Source organism: Temnothorax nylanderi, unplaced genomic scaffold (assembly GCF_030848795.1).
Source record: "Temnothorax nylanderi isolate EJ_2023f unplaced genomic scaffold, tnyl_v1.0 TNYL_tig0042_pilon, whole genome shotgun sequence".
Lineage (NCBI taxonomy): Eukaryota > Metazoa > Arthropoda > Insecta > Hymenoptera > Formicidae > Temnothorax > Temnothorax nylanderi.
In genome coordinates, this window is record NW_027249104.1 from 377,314 (window position 1) to 404,278 (window position 26,965).

Genomic DNA, 26,965 nt, shown 5'->3' on the forward strand with positions numbered 1-26,965 from the left:
TTAAGCCCGGTCTACATAGGCCGCAGTTCGCAAAACGCAAGACACCCGCACAGTCTACATGTCAATCTAACCTTTACTCCATTTTTTCGAACGCACACCGCACGCGTCGCGTCGAAAAAACACAGATCGCGAACGCGTACCGCGATCCGATGCTCCCTTTTGCACGACACACTCGAAACGAAAAAGACTCGGATGGTTTGAAACACGGAGATCGCGAACGCTGCCTCGCACGCACGGTTACTGGTGACGTTTTAGACGCAAGTTCGCGAAAGGTCACTCGAGGCTCGTTATTGGTCCGTCACTTCCTGTAGTTCCTGTCTTGACCCATTACTCTCACTCCATTTCTTCGAACACACACCACACGCGTCGCGGTCGAAAGAACACAGTTCGCGAACGCGTACCGCGATCCGATGGCTCCGTTTTGCACGACACACTCGCCACGAAAGATTCGAATAGAACGCCGCGGGACGCGAAGTCGCGAAGATCGCGAACGCTGCCTCGCACGCACGGTTACGTATACATACGTTTGTTTGACGCAAGTTCACGCAAGATAAATGTAACGGTAACTTCACTAAAGGGAGCGTCGGGGGAAAACTTTCGGAACGCGCGAAGCTCGCGCTCGTTCAGGGTTAAGATGTCGCGCGACGCTGGGGGGGGGGGGGGAGAGACTCGGTGACGTCGCCACATCGGCATGCGGCCGCGGCGCGGCGTCTCGATAACACGAGCGATAAGGACGGAGTGGGGGTAGGATGACTTTAGGCATACCGCGCGCGCCGTGCCTAGTTACTCTACCGCTCTCCCATCCCCACCACTCATATTGCCGAGTACGCCGCGGTCGCTCTCGACCGTTACGATTCACGCGTCGGTTGTCGTGTTAACGTGCCGTCGCCACGTATTATCTCGAATCTCAAATCATACGCAGAAGAAAATCGTCGCGCTGTGCGTTCCGCGTGTTTTGTTACAATACATACGATTTGGCTTACATACGTGCCGCCGAATGTGCTCCGATTTTACTCGCGTCTCGCGAATCCTCCATCTTGACTTGCGATTAATTGGCCGAGCCAATCGACGCACCTCTCATCTATCGGCACACACTTCAAGTTGATCGCAAACTGGAGTAACGAACGGACTGCGTAGTGTGTAATGGACGCCGGACGGCATGGACACTTCTCGAGGCGACGGCGACGCGCGATCTCCGCGTTTCGCGTTATTTTTATCCGTCCGTAGTGTATCGCGGAATATCGTAAGTGTCGTGCAAAGTGACGAGCGAGTGTCGAATCGGTAATTAATTCGCGCCGTCGCGAGCAGCCGCATTTTTCGGGTTTTTCCGTCCGTCGCGTACGAGTGAATGCTCGAGGCAACGAAGTTCGTCGCGAAATGGAGCATTGGAGACGCATCGAGAAAGGAGAGAGACTCGTTCACAAAGAACTCTGGTGTCGGCATCGAGTGGGGGGATGGTATCGCGGAATATCGTAAGTACCGTGCAAAGTGACGAGCGAGTGTCGAATCGGTAATTAATTCGCGTCGTCGCGAGCAGCCGCATTTTTCGGGTTTTTCCGTCGCCGTCGCCGTCGCGTACGAGTGAGTGCTCGAGGCAACGAAGCTCGTCGCGAGATGGAGGCGCATCGAGAGACGAAGCGTATCGAGGAAGGAGAGCATCGAATGGTGAGTGAGTGAATATTATCATTATCTTCGTGCGAGGATAATTATCCGTTTATTTCGTTCGAGACAGTTCGACGCTGGCTCGCGACGGATTGCGTTTTGTACGTTCGCGTTTCCGTATCCCGACGGCACGTGAAATATATGCGCGTTTTTCGTATTCCGAGCCGAACCAAGTAGAACAGATTCGCTGAATGGAGCGTCTAAAATTCCGGAATTCGATGATAAAAAAAATCCGTCCCGCGCTTGCGAGCTAAAAAAGCTGATCGAATGGAATTTGTCTCCGAGCACGGCTGTCTCGGAGCGATTCTTATCGCTCGCCGCGTTATTCATTACTCCAAGCAAAAAGCATGCTGCGTATATACCTATTATATATACGTAAATAGAAGCAGACGCGTGTCTCTTTCACCACGGGGCGTAAGTGCGTCGTACCCCCCCCCCCCCCGACTATTCACCGGATTTATATATGCGCGTTCTTTGACTTGCTCCTCAACCTCGGGCGCGCCGCGGCAGTTTTTTGTAATGCAAATTCGCGGCGAATCCACCTGGCGAGACTGGCGGCAGCCTCTCCCCCCTTAACGTACTGCCGGCCTGATATCAAACTCTTCCGCCGGAGCCTCGTTCCCGAGGATTTCATTTACGAGGGAGCTTCAGCTTCTACCGGCAATCCCACCGCGATTTCCGCAACCTTCCCGGATTTAGCCGAGATCTATTTGCCGACAAACCGATGTCTACCCGTTTGCGGCGACTGTTTAGATCGTGTCCCTCCCTCGTTCTCCCCCCCCCCCCCCTAAATGGCGCCCACGATTTACATATCCCCGATTGTACTCGAGTCGAGTTATCGCATTCTCGAAGACGTTTCCTTCCCCCTTTCTTCCCTTCTCACGACTCGCGCTAAGCTTTCGAAATTCGCGAACGTCGTTGTTGGTAGTCCTCCCCCCCCCATTGACAAGTTCCTACCGAATTGCAGCCTCTTATAAAAAATCGTAGACCGAAACAATAGTTAATTCCGCCCGGCTTCGTGCTCTCAGGAGTCTCAGGTCGGAGCTTCGGGATCTATCGGGGTACTTAACTGCAATGCGGATCTCTCCTATTTCGAGGATGGTTAGGCGCATCGCTACGAGCAACTCATCCACGCGCCGCATATACCCTCCGCAAATTCCTTGATTTAGGTCCTGCGCGAACCCCCCCTTCCTCCCCCCCCCCGCGCTCATCCGTGTCCCGCACGTGGCACGAGCCTCTCCCCGTATCGGGGGGAGACTCCTTATCTTTCGCCAACTACGCTTCGCATGCCGCAACGCGAACTAAATGAGTAGGTGGCGATCACGTCAGAAGCTACAGATCGCGTAGGTTCGCGCATATTAAATATCATTTGCTCGCATTAAATATAGTTCACTTTGAAATGTCACATCTTAATTTAGTAGACTCGTCCTCCGATTACGTACAAGTCGATCTCATTCATAATGTCCGAGCGGATCTTAATTGAGAGTGAAATTGAGATAAAAATCGATGAATATTTCAAATTTTATCAATTCACGACACGATTGAATTCTCCGCTAGATTTGAAAGATTCGCCCATTTCATTTCGAATTCAATGTTCGGCGTCACAGATGGAAGACGTATGGCAAACGACATATCATCTCTGTGAAACGTTATTTATGTTATCGTTTCCGAACTATAATACTTTTAACATCGAATATGTCAAATCTTCCGCGCATATTTGCCACCACCAAACTGAGTTGTTCTAAAATTTGATTAATGTATCGACTTATCGAATTTTATGACTTATCGAATTAAACTTTTTATTAGTCTTAATATTAATAACGTTATATATTGAATTTTAGTTTTAGTATAGATAACGATAAATAAATTATATGAATTAATTATTTAGCAAGTTCTAAATGCAAGAACATTTTTAAATAGAAGATTATTTTCATAAAAAAGAGATATTCGTGTTCATGGTCATCACATCAAAAAAACATTTTATTTTGCTACAGCATTTAAAAGAATGTATAGTATATACGTGTAGCGTTTACAATAATAATATTGTAAAATTTATTTTACAGTGACAAATTTGAGTTTTAAAAATACAAAGCACGAGTTCAATGAATAGAAGAATATGAGAACAATGAATAGAAGAATGTTACAGAAATCACATATCTATATGAAAACATTATTTTATCCAAGATACTAAATTCCTGCGCGTGTATTAAACATAAAGTTTTTTTTCGCAAAATTCAATAACGTTATTAATATTAAGCTTTTTTATATAACTACGATATTCAAAATCTTCTAATAACTTTTGTGTATGTATGGACTAATAGATTTGAAAATAAAAATCCTAAATATTAACAGGATAAAAATAACTGCATGCTTCATTAACGCAGGAACGCTTTTGGGTTAATTGTAAAATAATTTAATTATTCACGGAGAATATAGAACAACGAAGGAAGTAAAGAGTAGCATTTTTTTTATCTCTGCAAAAGCCATTTTGAATATATCTCTTTTTTTTCATCTTTTACCTCATTTTCATCTCTTTCTGTGCCAATGTATAATACCATAATGGAAGATAGTAGTCACACACACACACACACACACACACACACATAAAGCAATTTTTTCAGAATCAGAGCTCAAGAGGACGCAAGAGGACGCAAGTATTGGATATTTAAAAGTTTATTTTAATATAATGTCATATTTGATCGTATATTTATTTTGTATAACTGCAAGCTAATAAATCTATTCGTAAATAAGTTTACGAGTGGAGGGGCGATTGTTCGAATACTCCTTTTGTGTTACGGCAAGGCCGCGGCGAATTCTCAAGTTAATTAATTGTTATAAACAAACGGAGAGGAAAAAAGTTGCGTTATGTCTTTCCTTCTCTGCTCCATGAATATTCTCTACTGATTCTTCGTTGGACACGACCACGTCGGAAGCGTGAATCGCGCGTTCTATTTGCCGCGCGCTATTCTCTGGCACGCAATAATTCTCCGTCGCGACGCGGCAGGAAAGGGAGTGCAACGCGTAGCGAGCTTTACGTAACTGCACAACGTTTTAATAAGTGGCCAAATTACCGTTCCGGACGCACATAATCCGACGGTTTTAAAAACTCGCCAAACAGCGCGGGGGTGAGAGACAGAGAGAGAGAGATAGTCCGACGATGTAGCCCGCGGCGGGAGAGGGTGGCATGGGAGGGTGGCGCATAGGAAGGAACTCTTTATGCGAGCCCGACAACCCGCGAACTCGGCGCGGAGCGTAATTTGCTTTAGTGCCGTCGCGTAAATTTCAGGATGATGAGAACGTACGGGCGCCGCTTAACCCGTTCTTCTTCCGGCTGGGATGGGACGGGGGATAGAACGAAGTTTCAGAACCGCTAATGCGGTCAGTTATCGAATGGGCTCGCCCGGAATCCGCGTAACGCCCGCGGAATCTGCCTGCGATAAAAAAAAAGCCCGCCGGTCAATCCTCTTCTGGTCAATTCGTCGCGAGCACCCACATCACACACACGTACACGCACACGCGTACACACGTTCCGGCTCCATTATCGCGTCGTAAAGCAATTTGAAAATCCGAGCCGGTTTGAGCCCGCGCGCAATTTCCTGAACGGGGCTCGGCCTTGGGAATACAGCGGCTGTTCGAACGGTTTTTCTTTCCCGCGGGGCGCGAAAGAAGCGGAGATTAAAGATTAACGTTCGTCGGTGCGACTGCGGTGCACAAACGTGTCATGCGGCTCGCGTATAATGTCACGGTACGGCACGGCAGCGAAGCGCCATCGAAATAGGTAATAATTGAACCGCCCCTGTGGCGATGATCGAACGGATATATGTTTCGCGATGTATGCGAGCATGTATGAAGATTTCGCCGCGCGCGCTTCGCTCCAATGTCAATCGAGGGAGATTTTTATTCGCTCGTTACATTTTGCCAATTGCCGTAGGGCATTCGATGTTGACGATATTTAACGAATATCGAGATGATAATCAGTTTTTACTGCCACATTAGCCTCTTTGGATGTTTATGCTAGTCGGCTAGCGTGCTGCTGTGATCGTTTCGTTAAAATGATAAATTATAAATATATAAATACAATATTCACGTATTTATGAGCATTGGAAATGACATTTGATACGTATGTGAACATTTACGCGATGTGGCGAAGTGCAGGATAAATATTCCATCGTACGTGAAAAATTAAAAATGGAGGAAGTTATCCATCCGCTGTGTGTTATAAAATAACGCGACGGTTGTGCGTTTGAAATCGGTAGCGCATCCTCCCGACCGCCGTTGTTCGACTAATAATTGAACATTTCGGCGAAAGCAAATCGTCATATGACTAGAATGTTGCTACCCACATTTCGCGAACAACGTACAAGCGGAATTTAGATTTCACCGTCGACGAGGACCCCATTTTCGTGTGCACACGCGCCCGATGAATTTTTCAGCCGGCAACAATCGTACTGCTTTAGTATATGGGCGCGCACGCTCATGGGGCATTAACTTCAAAAGGGTCATTCGCGCGAGCTAAACAAGCAGTAAAAAAAGTCGGGGTTTGCGCGCACGTTGCCATGTATCCCTCCCTTTCCTGTGTCCGAGGGAAATGCGTTGGAATTTCACGGCGAGATTTCGTGGCCGTGCCGGGGATACATTTGTTCGCGCTCGCTCGCTATCGAATGTAGTCGCGAGCTTGTATTTCATCGGGCGAGCCATGAAATCGTGGCGTTACGAAGCCTCACCGAAATTCGAGAATGCCCGAAAATAGACAACGCAGCTCCGCTACCAATATGGTATCACGACGCACGCGTCTGTGGAAAGGCGATAAGAGCAGCCGACCCCACTTATCTGGCACACACGTTTTAATGGCGCGCCATTTTCGTTTGCATCTGCGACTCGGATAATCGCTGGTTGGTTAACACATTCCTGCAAACCTGCGTGAAATTATAACGTCCACATAAATGGGATGAAAGTTTTAATTCTTGAGATGAACGATAACGTGAAATTTATAGATTGTAGTTCAATTACACACACACGAATGATTGAAATGCAAGAACACGATATTCTTTTATGCTCATACTTGATGGGCATATCGGGAAACGTCAAATAGAGATGGCAAAATAGAAGCATGCTTTATAGTTTACAGATCACTAAACGGATGAAGTGGGATAAGTTTCATACATTTCTGGCAGAGTACAGCACGTACAAGAGCCAGAATTACATGGGACGGTATTAAGAGAGGGGACGATATTCCGGTTGCCTTCGTGAATAATGCATATCTTACTACCCTCAAACACTACTGCGCGCGGAGACGAGATCGGATACGTAATAAAGCTTTGAAGACCTTTAGACATGATTTTATATTTTATAGCGATTTTACACATTCCACTTTTTATGTTCATGCCAGATGAGTCATAGAAATATTACTTTCGCAAAACTGATCGTTCCCATTGAGAATGATAAAAAGAATCTTGGTTTATTTTTATTTTTTAATTTATTTTGGATAATTACCCAAATGTGTGTGGGTATATCATTTTAGACGCAATATATGAAATAAAAGAAATGTTTTATTTTAATTTTTTTAGGAATTTTTATTTTCATAGAGTTTTATGGATATCTTTTTTGAAACACAAAAGGGCCTAGAAGACATAAAGACATAACTTTTTCCATTTCAACTTTCAGTCGATTATATATATGTAATATCCCTTTTGGGCTTTTGCGTTGTTTATGTTGTAATTTGAAATTTTGAGAAGGTTATGAATATGCTTATAAAAAGCTTTTTTATTTAGAAATATTATATAGATTATTATTCCACTTTAATGTAGACCGCGAGGTTTTATTTATTCGTATCATTGAGGATACCAATCTAAAAGATAAAATGTGTTTTTAATATTAAAAAAATTCCATTAAAGCGTGAATTTAATACATATATACGTGCACAAGCACGAAAAAGTTTATTTATTAAATGCATTGCATGAGAAGATTATTGTACAGTATTACATATAAATGCTAATATTTTCATGCATAGTACATTCATGCGCACCATCGCACAACTTGCTTATTATATAGCATCACTGAAACATTGTTTTTATCATACTTTGATGCTTATGCGCAGCGTTAATTGTTCATCGCTATTTGTGACCTCTTTCGTACACAATAAAATTATAGTTTCTATAAAAACATTATATTTATAAATTTATATAAAATTGGAGAAATAAGTAATATTTGTGTAAAGCAATTGTGACACATACACAGGCGATATTCTTCTAAAATCTAAAACATACTTTGATGTAGTTTCTTCTAGATATTTGTTTTTTTTTTTTAACTTAGGAAATATATAACCATTGATTACGAAATATGCAGATGAAACATATAAAATAAATTTAGAGTATATTTTACATCTAGGACATTCTATTAATTTTTTTATTTTTTCGTAATTATAATTGTTAGAATGATTATTCGTAAACCTAATAATAAAGTAAAATTCTATGATTCTCATATTATTTAATTTAAAACGTCTATGTCCATACTATCATTTGTCTCGATCTTTTCATTCACATTAATTTCGGCTGAATATCGAAAGCTCAATCGAAAGGTATAATCTCGTCGATTTTCCAACCAAACACCAGTTGCAAATGGTTCTGTGGAACAGACGTAGCCGCGTCGTTGATGATGCGGGACTCGGGGAAAAATCACGCGCATCACCAGCTGGCCAGATGTTGACGACGTCGCGGTATTACTCGAGAACTAATTGCCCTCGTATTATCTTCGTTCTGCGAAACCTCCATTCGCCAGGCCGCCATTCCCGTAATCAGCCGGGCGCAGACCTGTCTATCATAGTCCTCCAGGTGGGAGCGTTGTAATTTGCAAGCCGATATCAGAACGGCATCGTGTTTACTGTTACATCTGTCAAGCTAATGGACCTAGATTAGGGCTGAACCCGTTATCATTGTCCCATTCCCTGTCTTTCTATCACGACCGTGCGTCCTGTTCGCGAAATCCTGAGTGACTCGTTAATCCGTCGTCCGGAAAGCCCATGTTATCACCGATAACACTGTCATTTTTGACAGTCAGTATTATTCCGTCAGTTACGGAGCCGAGTATCGAGCGAGTTGCAATGCCGGTAAGAAGCTTAAATCGAAATGTCGCTTGTATTGCCGACCTGCGCAGCGATCAGCCTATAGCTCTTTCTCGTTCGTGTAAATGTGCAGGAATACATCCACACGCAATTATGCAGTTGTTTGCACAAACATTTACAAAAGTAAAATGTGTTACCGCATTTACAAATTGTTCACGTAAAGTCGAGTGCAAAGTTGAGTATAGCTTACACAAATATTTACGGTGTTGAAATGTGCTTTGAAATTTGTACAGCTTAGTGAAAATGACGTCAGTGACGAAGTCTGTAACTTGTTATTGCCCGTTGGTTTAGTTAGCAGAGTTATCACAAATGACTAGATGCGTAGATCACAAAGTTCAACATAACAAAATAACATATGTTAAGTTATAAATTTCCATTATGATATGATATTCTTTAACAGAAATGTTATTTGATTTACAAGATGTACGTTATTAATATATTTTATTAATTAATTTTGTAATTTTAACTTTTAACAATAATTATAAAATTCAAAGTTTATAATATATAAAATTTTTCAATTACATTTTGTGTTCTTCGTAGGAAACTGTAGTAATAAATAGTATTGCATGAATTCTATGACTTTTTTTTATCAAGAAGTTAAGATTTTTATGTAAGGAAAAAGTAAAATCTGTTATAGTAAAATAATAATAGGTAGTGTAAGTCGAATAAATAAAGGATTTTGATTTATTGTTTTTGTTAGAAAATAGAACTTAACGACGTAAACATTTAGAGATTACATTTTAATAATGAATATTCTACTGATCAGTACAACTTTAGCACACGTAATCTGTTAAATATACCTGCAAAATATAACTTGCAAAATAAATTAGTGGATTCGAGAAGATTTGACAACTAAATCCAAATTTGAAGCATGTTATTTCCGTTCGTTCAAGTAAACTTAGTAAACCATGAATCGTCGGAGTCGTTGACTGAAATAAACACGACGACAAACGCAAATTAAGTATGAACAAGATCAATACGTCTCGCTATAATATTGCGTAATGACCAATGAGCAATTTGCTGCCAACACAATTGTATGTTTTTCTCAATGTTAAAGCTGAATTAATTAGAATTGTTGATTTTCAAAGAAATTACGGTGTTCACGGATATTAAAGAGGATGTTGTCCTCGATCTTGTCGGAGTTTGTAATATCAACCGCGTTTTCTCAGATTTTATTCCATGATTGTCGCGAAATTCTCATAATAACGGATTTTCTATTTTCACATCATATACCTACTTCCTTCCTGCTTTCTCTCGCTCGTTTTATTCTCGTTAAAACCCTTTTTCGCTATGGGACGCACGTCATCCTATTCCAATACGAGATTTTCGCAGCTGGTGCGACATTAAATATTTAATGGTTCAGATAAATGTTTGATGCGACAGCTCAGGATCGAGGTGCAGATGCAAATTCGCTCGATAGTCTGAATTCTTTCGCTGGCGAATCTCGTTTGGGAGTTCAGCGGAAATTCTGGGGGAAAGGGGGGAGCGAAGGCATTGCTCTGGTCGTTTCAGCGAAATCGATATCGCAAGCGAGCATCCGTATCGCCGACGTGAATTATTACGCGAGGCGTTCAGCAAATTGTCTTATCGCGTGGCGCGCATTTGACAGTGACACAATTCTTGTGAGACGTAATATTTATATTAAAAGTCCACTCGATCAATCTACGTCAGGAGCTTAAAAACAAATTTACTATACCGCTGAATATTAATTGCCTCGATTTGCTCGGACGAATTGCTTCATCGTGTTCTTGCGCGAGTCACCGTAAATTGTTGCTTGGAGGGAAAACTTCAGCAATTAGTTCTTCAACCCCTTCAGATGACGCTATGAAAGTAAAATATCACAAAAATCCCATTTTAATCTCCAGGTAATATTAGCAACGTGTAAACGATTATCAAAGTGTAAAAAATAATATTATATTAAATATAATATTTTAGTAACATATTTAAGTAAAAGTTATCGTATTTGCATCTTATATTTATATACAATGTCTATATTATACAATAATTGATAATCAGAATTTTGACTAATTTTCCTGCATAGTATACTACATAAATAATTACAAAATTATATAAGTACATTTGTTATTAATACGTTAAACACGAAATGCTTTTTAAAAAGAGTTCAGGTCGAAGTAAAGTATACTTTTATTCTTCAAATAAACATTAAAAATAACTCTATTAAATGTATTTATTAAATACAAATTTTCCTGAAAAAAAATTATATAATTTGCATGTAAGAACTACAATTTTTAAGAAATAGAAATTAATAATATAATGGAAAAATAGAAAAATTATTTGAGTTATCTCAGGTAATTTATAAAATAAAGCGCAAAGTACACGATAATAGTTTATCCATTGTTTCAATTACAGAAAATAAGATATATTTAGCGAAAATTTATTTTACAGAACATTAAGTATTTCGAGACAGCAACAAATCAGCTGGCACGCGGCCTTGATACTTGTTTTTTGTAACGTACAGCGCGCTCGCGCTGGCGTGTATACAAAGTCGCTGTGTTATCATTTGACCTCGAGAGTCGAATAGACAGGTAGGAGCTCGAGCCGCTCCTTGTATTGTCGCATTACTCCTTACTCCTCGCGACGTAGTCGCGACAAGTGCCACGAGACGCCAAACGCGATCAATCCTTGTGAATATAATTAGCGAATAATAGTTCTTGCAGTTAATTAACTTCCATGATTAAGGGATCGTAAGCTCTCCACGATTACTTATCGAAATAGATATGTATTTCGCGTAATCTATTCATATATAAAACCCCTAAAGTAAAAACAAAAACGATGATAGGAAATAGAAATTATGAATCAATATTTACGAGTTATAATTATTTTTCTAGAAATGTTTGAATTTTGTATTACCATCTGAATTCTTAATCGAATCTATTATTACTTTCGAAATAAAAGCGTGAAGTGACATACGAATCGTATGATTTAAGGAACGGAAAAACCATTTGATTATATCAATGATTTATTAATAAGTCGGGCATTTTACGGGATTTGTGTGTATCGAAATGTATATATACCAAATTTTGATTGCACATTTTTGGACAGTTCATTACATGTTTTAATTAACCATAGGTTTGTCGACCATATCGTATCGCGCACAATATGAGTGTAAAGTTTATGATGCTATACATCTCGATATTTTGATTAAATCTTCCATCGATCCTGGTTTATCTATTGCGTTAATTTGTGAGACCTTTGCCGGTATCGAGCGGGTCGTAGTCCCATGGGATTGGTATGTTTTCTCGCGTTATTCTTTCGTCACAATGTAATAAAGTGCACGTCGGGATACGATTAACGTCGGGAGTGCCGTGCGAAGTACCGTATTCTGGTGTGATTACTGCGCACGTGATCGTAATTAACTCTATTTTCGCGAGTGTTGTGTGAATGCTACGAAGAAACAAGGAGAAATTGAGAGGAGGAGTGGCCCGGATTGGCGTCGGGCGACAGCAGAGTAATTTTGGGGTGAGTGATTTATTATGTATTACTTTATTTATTACGTAGCAAAATTAATTATTTTATGAAAGCAACAATTATTTCTTCAAATACTAATTCTTTTGAGCATTGCTATAATTTAAATATATTTGTATATTACAGATAAATGTCGTTATGCTAAAACTCTGCTACTGTGCATTGTATCTGTGAGTAATAAATTATATTTTATTTTAATTTAAGATAATAGATATGTAAAAATTTAAATAAGATATTTGTAAATGTATGTATGTATCTATCAAATTACAAGTTCCATACAGTATTATAAATAAATATAACATGTGATTAAATATGTCGTTTCTTAAAATGCGAATCAAGATGACGTGACATTTAATAAAGTATTTTGTTATAAAATGAAATATATATCTTTTTATATAATTATCTCAGGGTTAATAAGAGATAAAAATCGATAATAGATGGCAAATTGATACGTTTAGTTTTTAATTAATGAATTTTATCTCTTATAGTCGAAACTTATTGCAACCTCGACATTTTCGTGTCAAGATTTCTTACTCTAATCTAAAGAATTCGCTATTAAAGTATTGCGTAATGGTTATTAGACATTTTACATATGTTTTTTTTTTAAGTTATGGATTGACAAATCAAATCGTGTTGAATCGTATATACATATGATAGTAATTTGCTAAGGTAGCTTTAACATACCGCAGGCGCAATCTGTAAACTCAAACAACCGCGGTCGCATCTAATCGGCGGAAGGCATACAGAGACACGGTTCGTGTTTAAATTCACAGAGAGCTTAAATTTCATCTTTGAAGACCCACCATGTCGCAAATGAATAAACACGAGTTTTAAAATTTACGCGCAAATAAATACACGTGCATGGTAGTCTTATTTTATTGTTTGCATATTAGAACGATTACAATTCACAAAACGTAAGTCAAATAAAAATATTAATGGATAATAATTAAACAAAGAAATATTTCAAAATTATACTGAATATTAATCTTTTATTCGTTGATTATTTTATTTTTAAACTAATAGCAGGATGCCATACAGGCATACAGTAATACATTGTCTCATATTTATAATCTTCTAATTTATATAGAACTAATAGTTCTAACACTAACACTAACACGTATTATACTCTGCATTTCGTAGGAAACAAATTATTTTCTATAATAAAATATGATACTAGAATCGAGAATAAGATGATAAATGCTTCCATAGCTTAATAAATTTAAATTCATTGTTGCGATACTCTGAATCTTTCACATATTTGATTTTTAAATTATTAGAAAAAAAAATTTCATGTGATTCGTATAGCTGTCTCATGCATATAGCTGTCAAATCAAGATTTCTAATATCGACAATTCAAAGTTTATTTGACCTACCGGAATTATTACAGAAAATATGCTATCGCTTGAAATTTCGTGAACATATTAAAACTAAAAATAAACTTATGATTTATGCGAAATCCTTTATTCTTATATCAAAACATGTTTTATTTTAATATTTGTTAAAAAGAAACCGTGATCATGAACCTAATGTATTACAGCGTAGGGAATTTATCGTATGACGAACGTAATTTATTACAAACAGTTTTATAATATAATTTTAAATTAAAATTGTCACCAATAAATTTTGATTATCACATGCATGACGGCATAGGAAATTTCTGATTAAATCTGCTGTGGAGACGCGTGAAATTAGCATCAAATGCTCTATGCGTTGTAATTGACATGGAAACCAAAATGTACTCACCAAAGCGTATAAGCATTAATGAAGTTTCCGCGAATTATTGCACTCTGTCACGTGCCAGTCAATTGTCGCGAAATAAACGCGCTATTTGCCATTTGCTTGTTATTGCTTCATTAATTGCAGGCGCGGCAAGTAAGCGGAAACACGCGTGGCGTATTATCTAATTTATCGGGGCGGCTTGTCCTCCGCAGATGCACGTCGATGAGAGGCGATTTGGGTCGTGCTGGGGCTAGTGATAAGCGCGCGGGGTGTTATTAATCTGCGCGAGCGCATCTCTCGCGAAATATGCGAATCTCTCCGCGAAGTAAAATAAAAGCGTGTATCCGGATACGCAGTATGCAGTACGGGTATCCGCGTTATTCGGGCGGTCGCGTCACAATGGCCGCAAGGCGATTATAAACTAGAGCAATTAATTATAAGTGGTCTCGCAGTATAACGACTTCATGCTGGAAATTCCGGCGTGTAACGCCGGTGCATACCGCGAATATTTGGTTTGCCATGAAACGCTTCAAGACCGGCCGTGCCTTCGTCTTCCGGTATGCGGTGAAACTGCAGTTCTCTGTTCTCTTCTATCCGCTTTCCACCCCCTTTGCACCCCACCCACACTCCTACCGTTATCCCTGTCTATCCCAGTTGCGCGACGTAGGTATTCTGTATCCATCGCGCTCATTCTCCTTCTTCGAGACGCCATTTATCAATTACAAGCAGCGAGCACCTGAGAATAAAACGTTGAAAAATTCCATTGTCAATGCCGGATTTTCGCTCCCTTGCTTGCATCTATTTCGCTGCCGCTTAAGTCGTCACGAAGCTTTTACGAGACTTTTACCTTGCGTGCAGAAGCAGCAGGAATCTCTGACAAAGGACGCACAGGAATGCTCGCGTTCCAAAGTCTAACGCGATTTCAGACGCCTTGTAATGCAGTTATCTTGTTAACTTCAACCGTTGCTTATTATCGTGCGCAGTTATCAATTTTCTGGCACATCTTTTGACGATATAGAAGTCGTCATTTAACGATTCGAAAATCTTTAATACATTCATACAGATAGCAATTTGTTTATATGTATATATGTACTTTTATAATAACAAATAAATATGAAAATATTTTATATCAAATAGATATTTATTTTTATACGCGCGGTATAATTCACCATCCGCGTTTTAAGAGAAGCTTTGATCGTTCTTTATGGTTTGGCTCGATTCAATGGCAGGATTCTGAGATTGATAAAGACCACCGCAACAAATTCGCTTATAAGAGGATCGATGAGCGCCGGTTTCAAATCATAAACGTAATAACGATAAAATGTCATTTTGCTGCGAGTGAGCTGCCGGCGAACGTTTCCTGCGCGAAGGAAATAACGTATGTTCGGTTTTCCTAATCGGATGTTCGACTGGCTTTTCCGGGATAATAGCTCGAGCAGGCGGGATTACGGAGGGACAGAGCTTCGGATAACTTCCCTATCGCTTCGATAACTCTGTTCGATGGTCCGGACGAGCTGCCACCCTCGCAACCAGGATTTTATATATTCCTTCGAACGTAAGAATGCATGTAACCAAGTATAAACGTTTTAGTCGCACACTCGGTATTATTGATATACAATTAACGCGCTTTGTTCTCCAAGTTGTGATCTTTACCTTAAGATAAAATATATTTAATAACGAATCATTTATATATATATATATATATATATATATATGAAAATAAGGTATATGTCGAATGTCGATTTTCACATTGAAGAAGTAAAGTGGCAAATGGGGGATAATGCAGCAGCTTTAATCTAAGAAATGTCATATGTTATGAGCGAGACCTTTGTCATCGCATTGAAATTACGTCAACCACGAGCGAATAGTTATGTTAACTTGGCAACGTCGTCCATGAAATCAGCTTCTAACGCGAACTATTCAGAGTACTCGGAGAAGCACCCTTAGGTTACCTTATTGCTCGTTACCAAGTTTGAACCAAGATAAGCATTACGTACGCGTATTGACTTACAAGTAAACGTGGCCTTGGCCATGAGATAAGAATTGAACGCACAAACACATATAGGAAATCAAAATTTGCAAAAAGAAATACTTTCTAGTAACACTCTGTAATCATTAAAAACGAAATAAGAAAGAATAGCATTGCTCGTTAATGTTATCAACAGCTTTTGAGTTATAAGCAATAGAGAATAAAGGATTGCAGTAATAAAAAATCAAGAATTTTATGAATTAAACTCTTTAGAAAGGATTTAAATAAATAATAAAATCTCCTTTAGTTAATTTTAAACGAACTTCTTAACAGAATCTCTTACTTTGAACTAGATAAATTTGGAACAATGCGCAAGCTGTAGAAATTTGCAGTTTTATCACCTAGTTAAGCTTTTTTAAAAATATACGTTGATTGGAACGTATATTGATAAATAGCATCAGATTTACTACATTTTGTGATTTATTATTTACAAACTTGATTAGTTACTCTGTTACTAAAATATTTACTGCTGAAAATTGAGAAATTGTGAAACAAGATAACCTTCAACTGAATTTTTATTACGATAAGATTAATTACAAATTTTTAAAGAATTAACATCTATGAAAAGTAGCGTATACTATTTTTAACACGGTCTACATACATATCTCTATTCGAATTTATCAGTAATAACTTAAATATTGTATAATATACTTCTATTATTTATACTGTCATTAGGTTTCCTACTTTCGAATTAACATGTATTTTTTGAAAAAAATTTAGTAATCGGTGAAGTTGTAGAATCTTTTACAACTGCCGCATTATTTCATACTTATCTACATAAGTATAGACTACAATCTCACAGTCTCAAAATTTACTCTTGTTTAATTTCGTGTTTGCTGATTTATAATACGATTTATGGAAGCGTGGCGTGTTAAAAAAGACGTCGTTGCGTTATTCTACAGAGATGCAGGGATCGGTATCGTTACGGTAGCGTCGTTGTTTCGAGTAGTATTGTTTCGGATTATTTCACACGGAGCTACGAGACGCTTTCATGTTTGAAATTCCCGTGCTACACCGACGGCGAACTGAATAAAAGGAAAATGAACCTAGCCACACCCAGTCAGTCTTCACATTCCGAGGCGTTCACCCTCGCTCCGGGAAATCACGGTAATCTCGAGTTTTTTTCAGGAAGAGATTCGTGCCCTCGTTGAAATAACCTTAAGAACTTTCACGGGCTTATCGTACAAATGCGACGGCTCCCGGCAAATAGTTCACGTTTAACATAATTGGCCTCGGAAAATGATTTGCATTAGTCCGCGTAAAATCTACGTTGTATAATAGCGATGTTTATGCGCTCTCTGATAAAACTGCATCGCTTAATAGCAAGAAATGTAGTATAGGAATTCGCAAGAAAGAGATGATAATGTGTTCTCTACGATGACGGAGTCACCGCAATTGCGTACAAGCAAGTGACCGCACATACCGCTTTGGCTATGTAGGACGTTTATGAATATGTGATGGCTGCGACCATGAGTACGCCTGGTGTTGCAGTTTGTCGAGCGAACTTTAAAACGTATGCAATTTTCCGTCATATCGCATTACGGGATATGCGCGAGGAAAAACAACGGCTCTCCGGCCCGCAATTTCGCCTTCGTACTGTTGCACACTTGTAACTCACGTATATTAAAATTACTAACGTTTTGCGGTTGAAGCGAAAATGCATTTGATGCACGTGAAATATACGCGCGAGGGAAGTAATCTGTTTTCTGAAATACGTATCTGAATATATTGTGTTACATTTCTGCAACGACACGCATGAAAGAGTCTTCGCGCAACTCGCGAATACCGCGCCGCGAGACCGACAAAGAAACGTTTTGCATAGATTGCAATTTTTATCCTTAAAGGCACTCAGACAAAAGTACGAGTTACGATAAAAAAATAATGGAAGAATTATGTATAGCTAATATAGCTGTGATCAGCTGTATTATTATAGAGTAATATAGAGACTGCTTTGCTTTATGATATAGAATAATGTAAGAGGGATAAAAAGCGTTCACAAAAGAAAACATAAAAAATATTTGAAAATATTTTATCTCTTTTATATTATTTTTTTTTAAATGTTTGATACCCTAGTTTGATCTTTAACAAACAAAATTTTATTATAATTGCTTAGGATTTTGAGAAAATCTGAAATTTGAACAGCTACTTGAATTTGATAAATAAAAAGCATAGTACACCTTAGTCATCTTGTAAGCATATATATGTCAAAAATAATCACATGTAATTTATTCTTTATTTTATTTAAAATTCTAAATTTTAAATGTTGCAATCTAAGAATACTTAAAAGAATACAATAAAAAAATACTTACTTTTTAAAATAAATTAATTAGTTTATAGAAAAGTTAAATATTATATATATTATTGTTTTTGGATTGAAAAGAGAAGAGAGAGCTTAAAGAATGACGAGATTTGCTATATTAATTGAACAACTATCTCGATTTTTAGTGAGTACTGTTAGAGTTACGTAATGTTTTCATATTATAAATGTATCTTATTAAAAATAATATCGATAATGATAATGTCATCAATATCGATATTTATAACGACTCAGCAGAATTTCGACGAGACGTGGATAAAAACTGCTGCACAGCAAAACCGCACAACTCGAGCAGAAGGTACTGATAGGACGCGTCAGCGTCTAAAGTATTTAACCGTGCCTAACTACTACATGACGTATGAGCGTGAAATTCCGTAGATACCGCGAAATAAAAAAAATGTACGTTTTTACTTAAATATATCACCGTATGTCGGCGATGCTTCGTCTTTTCTAACTACAGGAACATCTGTATTATTAGAGGAGGTGCTTGCTGTTTATTCAATGCTTATAGCGCGAGCCAATTTATCTCGGACAAACGTCAAAGCCTTGTGCCTGAATAATGGTACGGTGGTTCGGATTGTGGTTAGACAATGACGTCCCAATGCTTTCCGTCTCGTAGCCCCTTCGACCCCTAAAACAACCGAACGTACAACACGGCTTCGTGCACGGGCATGCTCGCTTATGAACGTACACGCTTACACATAGCTGGTCCAAACGTACACGCAAGCAGCCTCACGCTGTGCTTGCCTAATTAGTCGTCCTTATGCGACTCGTTTATCAAAGGTGCACGCACACGTTGTAGGATTCAGGTACCGTTCCCACCCGGTGAGAATTAATTGAAGGGCTCAATGCGGGACTGTCACGTTCGTCCGATTGACGTGGCTCTTCCAGTCAGCCCAGAGTCTAATTATTAGATACGTGAATATTACAGCGGACGTATAAATAAATACAGAGGGTATCGCGCTTGAGCGGGAATAAATTATTATGCAACCGCATACAAATCTGGTTAAGTGGGTGTCATTGAAATTCGCATATATTCGCCGCGGATTTTCCCAATTAAACAATACGGGTATCCATAACCGAAAGAATGCTGTATAAGCATGTTTATTAGTTTAACCATGTATTTAAACTGATGTGCCGCAATATACGCGTATAATCGATTTTATTCCTGCATGCAAATTGACTTTGCATGAGTTTGACAAATGTAATGCTTTCATGTGTGTGATCCACCCCAGAACATTGTGACATAGTTAAATAGATTTAATCGACGTTACAATGTTCCTTCGAGTTATATCAAATTACCTGTTAACTATGTCAATTACATTAACGATTAAATGAAATTTAAGTGTAAGCAAATTAGTTTTCAATTTGAAAGATAAAAAATTTATTTTTTGGTATACAAATGTGTGATGTTATTTTCTCTTATGCGCATGTACAAATATTATTATTACAGTCATGCAATCGTATTTTATATTTATTTCTGTTTATTATTTATATATAAATAATTATTTATATACGCGAGGGAGACGTAAACAATTTACTAATTTACATATTAACTAGATAATTAACTCATTGGAATATTGGTACAACAAATATTACGCATTCGTAAACTTGCGTTGTGAACATAAAGTGATTAATAACATTAATCATTTTTGGAATGTTACATGCATTTGTATAATAACAATAATCTATTACTAAAAAAATAATTTTTTAAATGTAAATATCAATTATTAGAAACGCAATTATTTTTTATTACATTGAATTATTTTTGTAGATAATTAGGTACTTTTATTTGGAATTACTATTCCATTAATTATTTTAACATTAAACTATAAGGAATGTACATTTATTATTCTGCGAGACGTGGAAAGAGATGTTGCGAAAATGAGTTTGTTTTTCTCATATGAAAATGATAGCAGATACATGTTGCGGTAACAGCACGCAAATTGGACGCGCGGTTTTCCATGTTCTTATGAGTGAGATACACACAACACACGCACGCAGCTGTGCAAATCGTCTATCTCTTATACTGCTTTCGATTTCGCCATTTTGCGAAGAATCTTTTCGCCGTCGTCTCTACGATTCAGAATCGATAACTTCTTACGAGGCAGATTTTACGATGCATTCGGAACTATTGCGCCGCGTGCAATAGGACGCGCCGCGCGTTGATATTGTCAGGATATAACAGAGGTCCCTTCCACGGTGCGCATTATATTACCGGCATAATATTATCGCTCTGTTGTAACGCGCCCGTGACGGCCGTTAAGGTCTATATAGTAAGATCGCCTGGTGCCTGGATCGGGGCTCGCGGGTGGATGAGCATGCGTGAAGGGCTAAACAACAGTCTATATAGTTATTAACGAAGTTCCTAAGTTTTCTCCTAACTTTGTGTTCGTTTGCTTCTTCGCATTGCGCTCTTGCACGTTAGATCGCAAAACGGGGTAACATGATTACCGCATTGAATGCCGCGGTTCTTTCGTGAACGTAGTATCATTTCCGACACAGACGAGAAAACGTGCAGGGAAAATCTTCCTGAATTTGCAAATTCTACACATATGCAAGTGTAAAAAGATTAAGGATTAGAACATATGGTTTAAATCGGACATGGTTTAAACGCTGAAGAAAACTTTATATGCTCTTGCATGTGGATATTAGATTAACCCATTAAGACCTAGGAGGTCCCTACGAGCTTTTCTGTTTTAAATCCTTGTAACTCGGGTCCTAATCAAAGTTTTTAAACCGCAATTGGTATTTAGGGAGTTGCTCTTTCCGAAAATCTAGTCGGTGATGGGGTGGGATATCTGAAAAAGAAAGATATAAAATGGAAAGTGAGTGAGTTGAAAGTAGAGATAAAAAAATAAGTAATAAATAATTTTTTCTACTTTTTTTTAGTAGAATAAATCGATGTAATTAGGGTAAACTCGAGTAAGATGGCCATACAGGAAAGATGACCAACCCATGTTCATTTGATGTTTCATGGCGATCTAGATTGAAAGAACATAGGTTGGCCATCTTTCCTGTATGGCCATCTTACCCGAGTTTACCCTATTATTTAAGTGATCTCTATAATAAAAATTCTACTGAAAAAGGCGAAATTTATTAGTTAAATATTTATCAGTAAAAAGGCAGGGGTTACCTATTTATTTTTTTACCTCCATTTTCAATCTTTAGATAAAAATTTTAAAAAATTTCTGAAAATTTTGATTAGTAGATATCATAAAAATTAGCTATAATTTTATTGTAACATATATTATTTGGCAAATATATAGTTTTTTTTTTAAAGCGACGTTATTTGCAAATAATAGAATTAGGTTTATTATAAACAAATCTTATAAATTTTTTATCTTGTAGTACATTTTACGTTTTTTATCTCTTTTATAAAGGATAAATCTATGCGTGTAAAAAAGCCCAATCTGTAAAACATGGAAGCTAGATATCACGCAAGTATTGTTGTTATTTATTCACCGTTCTAATTGGTTGCCAATCATATGATTCGGCCGAGTAAATTTGGGTAGATTCTGTTGGTTCGACAGCTTGACATTTAACGATTAAATACCGTAAAATGATTGATTGAGAGCGAATAAAAAAAATAACGTTTAAAAAATAAAATCTAGATAGAGGAAATGTAGCACAAAATAATTTGAAGCATATGTCTAGAATGATGATTCTATTCTGATTGTGAATTAAATACATACGCGGTTATAATGTTTGACAATTTGATACGCATGATATAGACGCGAAAGAAGTAGAAAATTAAGTTCGCGAATTCCAGTGCGTACATATACGAGATTAAAGAATGAGTTCATTGTTAAGAGAGTTTTCAAGTTTACCCGTTTGCTCTCGTGTTTCTTCGTGCTGCATTCGGAGCGTACGCTCGCGTTAGAGCGCATAAAAGCTTGGTACTTAGAGGCAAGGCGAATAAAGAGGCAGTGCGATTCTTTTCTCGACCCAGCAACCGTACCACGGAGTGAGGCGCAGTCGAAGCTTTTGGACGCCTCTTAGCGCTTTCGCAGAAAATCGAATTACTCGTTTCGCGTTTGCGGCCCGCCGACGGCAGGAAATGAGCATCCAGTCCTTCACTGGGAATGGGCATTTTCCGGAGCGGCTTCGACGTCTAGGACGACCTCCGCGACGTCTTGCCCGATCTCCGCGTAATTTGATTTTATCGCGGACGCGAATCTAAAAACAAAACGATTGTAGCGTTTTTCTTTTCCGTCGGACAGCCCGCAAGCTAAAAGTTGTACATGGTAGATTATAGCCGGCTTCCGCGGCTTTAAAACTAGGCGCAATTCTACAAACATTGCCGGGATAAACCTTATTTAAAAACAATTTGCGAATACAGATATAGTCTGGGTATATTCCAGTACATCACATTGATGTTCACATGTGCACTGAATTTAATAGATAAATCTCTCTGGTTATCAAATTTACTTGTTTATATCGTTCATTTATATTTACCTACAATTTTTCTTATTATTTTTTTTAATTGCTAAAAGAGACGTTTAATTCACGGAATTACATACAATTAAAAATATTTAAATATACATGCTTTACTTCATTTTATATGAAAAGTAGTAATTAGATTACATACATTATTTAATAATATACTTAATACATGCCTTAGTATTACTGTTTCTTTTCCTCGTGTCTTTAATAAGTATTTAGTAATTGTCTGAAAGATAGTGATTGATATAAATGAACGATATGACGGTGGTTGTGAGTTGTGACAATGCTATTACTTTTATTTTTGTGCTTTAGTAATATCAATCTTTTAGACACGAACAATAATCTCTAAGTACCGAACAATCGATACGTGATATGACAGTAATGAATTAATCTAATTTTGGAGTTATTACATTAAGATACAATATCGTATATTTCAGGTGTTTCAGGTTTCCCGTATTATTTTAATAAACATCTTGTAAAATTAAATTCCTGTTATTTTTCTGTTATTTACGTTGCGTTATTTGCATTATTACATTGACATCATTCAACAATACTAAATGTTGCAAACGCTTAGCGACATATAAATGATTCTAAACAGAACCGGATCATAATCAGTTGCGCGCATTACGTTTTCACATATATTCCTGTTTTCAATATTTACTTATTTAAATAATTAAACATATGTATTCTGTTTGTTATCGTGTTCTTTTTCCAATTCAAACCACATCGTCAATCTATTAGTCTATACACGTATTTCCATATTAATAATATGTGTGATGGAGGCGCGATTGTAAACAAATATTTTTGATTAGCCGAAAATGGTGCACGATGAATGTTTGACGTTGAAGTGAAATTATTTATCGCTTTGTCTGACGTTTTAATAAAATAACTAGATAAAATCTTTACAATGAGGAGCTTTAATTAGAACATATAATTTGGACAATACCTATAGTTTCCTTTTTAGAGACTCGCGCCTCCATTGTGCGAAACTTCGCTTAAAAGACCTACAGAAGCACCTACAACGGTACCAGAATATGTGCGACGAGGCAAGTGTAGTAGAAATGTTGTCGGCTTTACCTTACCCGCGGGTGAAAGGTAGAGAATGTTGCAGAAAGAAGAAAGGGGAACAGAGAACGGAAAGGGAAGCGCGACGAAAAGAGACAGGGAGTGGAGGGGAGTTAGAAACACGTTTCGCTTCCTGCCGTCACCTTGAAGCCATCTCTTACCGGTTTACGAGGGCACCCACGAAAGTTTCGGTACACTTGCACTTAGAGTCATCCTTGGGGATAGCGCGATACAGGTACTGTAATGCCTGTTACGAATACTGGCCCGAGAGCTGTGGGTTGGGTTTATGACTTGCACTACTCGTTCGCATGCCACCGAAAGACGTGAAACGCTTAAACTCCTCTTACAACCTTTTTGATGGCGACTTCCATTCTAGTTGTAGTATATCGCGCTAACGATTTCTCGGTTCGTGACTTGGAACCAATTTCAACGTTTGCGCATATCGCTCGTTGTTTCGTAATTTTCGATTTGACAGTTCTCGTGACGCGAGACGCGATCACGGCGCTGAAAAACGTAAACCGCGTTCGTTACGATCGAACAACGATGCGTCCAACTTCGTTAAGCTTGAAACAGCATGTGCAAGCGAAATAGAAGCTTTACGTAGAGCTTTCCGACCTCGTTAGGGGTCGAGCCTTCGTCTAAAGGAATTGATAAACGAGGATATCTACTGATTGATCGACAGTCTGTTAAAGTAGTCCCCGCACGTGTAGGTTGCCTTGATGCGGTGAATCACAGGTCACGAAATCTTATCATCTGACACGGAAAAGTGGATAATCTTTTTCACCGTCGGACTGACGATCGATTTCAAGCTATTTTCACTCGCCACAGATTGAAAAGCAACGTTTCGATTGAACATGTAATTTCACTCTGTACAACAAGTTCAGTGGAGAAAAACTTTCTTATGGACGTGAAATTCATGGCTGACCATATGACAAGTTTTACTACTTACAATAACGAAAGCATAAACATGATTTTGTATCAGATGTACTTGAAAATTTTTGATACCGTAATATATATATTTAATATAAATTATGCTTTATATTTTTTAAAATTGTGTTTAAGATATATTTATATATTTAAATAATCAAACTCTAGTTGCATAATTATTACATGTATATACATATTCATATTTGTATATGTAATAATCATGAAATTCAAATTTAATTATTTAAATAAAAATCTTAAACAAAATTTAAATAATATGAAACAATTTATATAATTATGTGTGTGCATAATGTATATTGCAACACTCCACTCCTAAAAAATTTTAGCTACATGAATATTTATATATGTGTATACAATATGTATCATATATGTATACAATATTATTTTTAGTTAAACACAAATATAAGCTCAAAAATAAAATTATTTCTAAAATCGACTTAACGCGATTATATAAACGACGATACATTGTGATGTTTAAATACAAGACAACTTCTGCTCTTGCTAAGATAACTTCCATGCGATAACATGATAATATCTATATATACTCATTAAGCACTACGTCGGATCGATAAGAAGTCGAAAGTGCAGTCGTGTTATACATTTGTAATAAATTTTGGCATTCTGAGAAAGCAGGCGCTGATTGTATAAACAGAAACATAATCCGGCGTCTACTTGTTTAACGCGGGACGTTCGATCATTTATCTATCCTAAGGGGACTCCGGTGGTCGGATACCATGCAACTGACGTTGGTGTCTACGTGTGTTTCTCGCTATCCTAAGAACGTGTCTCCAGTACGAGGAAGGCGGGTCTTACGGTTTGTGATGGCGGAGGGCACGTGAACCCCGACGGGCGCATGCGAACCACCAACCCTAAAGCTCACGGCAGACCAGAAAGGATCACGCTCTCCCTCTCGTCTCTCTCTGTCTCTCTCTCTCTCTCTCTCTCTCTCTCTCTCTCTCTCTCTCTCTCTCTCTCTCTCTCTCTCTCTCTCTCTCTCTCTCTCTCTCTCTCTCTCTCTCTCTCTCTCTCTCTCTCTCTCTCTCTCTCTCTCTCTCTCTCTCTCTCTCTCTCTCTCTCTCTCTCTCTCTCTCTCTCTCTCTCTCGCGCGCGCGCTCTCTCGCTCTCTCTCCATCTCTCCATCTCTCCCTATCTCTCCCTACCGCTCTTTCTTACCCTCTCTTTTACTCCAGCCGCCACCGAGCCGGGTAAACCCCTCGTGTGTCAGTCCGCACCGAGATTCCGGCGCGAATCGTCTTTTCCCGTCGCGGCGTCACGCCAAGTTCTAGATGGATGTCGCTGATCCGCATTATTGTGTCAGCGATTTACGTCGTCGCGCAGGTGCTCCTCGCTCGTCCATCCCTCGTGGAAGGTCAGTGATGATGAAGTTCGTCGTATGCTAACATTGAGAATAATCGCTGTCTGCTTAAGTTTGAAAGGAGCACGTTCTGTGCGTGGATAGGGCTCTACGTGACTTATTCAGGTTTATACAGCGTTGTGAATCAATTCCGCAAAGTTTGTTTCGGCCACTCCGCGAAGTTAATGTTAATTACATCGTAAAATTGCCACATAGTATATTGCGATGTTTGCTGTAATATACGTCTTTTCGTATTTACAACTCCTAGTGCTCTTATTATGTATTTCTCTATACGTAGGTGGCATAAGTTTATCCTAAAGTTATAAACGCGAACGTGTGCAAAAGATGTAAGAAACAAATAAAAGCGGTGGGTGAGTTATCATTAGAACTTGGTTCGTTCTGTAAACGTTTCTTGTATAAGATACTTGCTTTAGTCAGGAACATATTCTCGGTGCATATTGAATATTATATAATTATATTTCGAACATTTAGCTTTAAATTTAAAAATTTACTTCAGAAATGAAAAGAAAACATTTTTTCCTTTTTTAAATACGCTTACATCTATAATTGTGTTGACTCGTTTGTGTATGATGTTACGAGTTTATATACTATGATTATGAGATAAACGGTTTGTAGGAGAATAACATTTTTAAGAGCATAACGAAATATTTTATTGAACGCACATACGGATATCCTAATATTACTCTTTTAATATCATCAAATATTGGTTGGAAAACAGATTGGCACATCGTTTTGTGCAGATGTCGAGATTGTATAATTCCGGGATTTGAGTTGGCCGGTAACTTTTGGCAGTTTGCGTGC

At 38.2% G+C, this 26,965-nt stretch overlaps 1 protein-coding gene across 9 annotated transcripts in view; it reads left to right on the top strand.

Moving 5' to 3' along the window:
- The window catches only part of LOC139771639 (lachesin), a 172,255-nt gene that overhangs the window by 71,703 nt on the left and 73,587 nt on the right, over positions 1–26,965 (top strand). For 4 of the 9 annotated variants that reach the window (XM_071704563.1, XM_071704565.1, XM_071704568.1 and 1 more), the window contains exon 1: positions 26,001–26,158. The exons of 2 other annotated variants lie outside the window; for them this stretch is intronic. In XM_071704563.1, coding sequence (XP_071560664.1) covers positions 26,080–26,158 — 79 coding nt within the window. In that variant the 5' untranslated portion in view covers positions 26,001–26,079. Of the gene's footprint in view, positions 1–938; positions 1,670–25,999; positions 26,159–26,965 lie in introns of those variants that run through there. 3 more of the 9 variants (XM_071704566.1, XM_071704570.1, XM_071704571.1) reach the window with 3 other exon arrangements.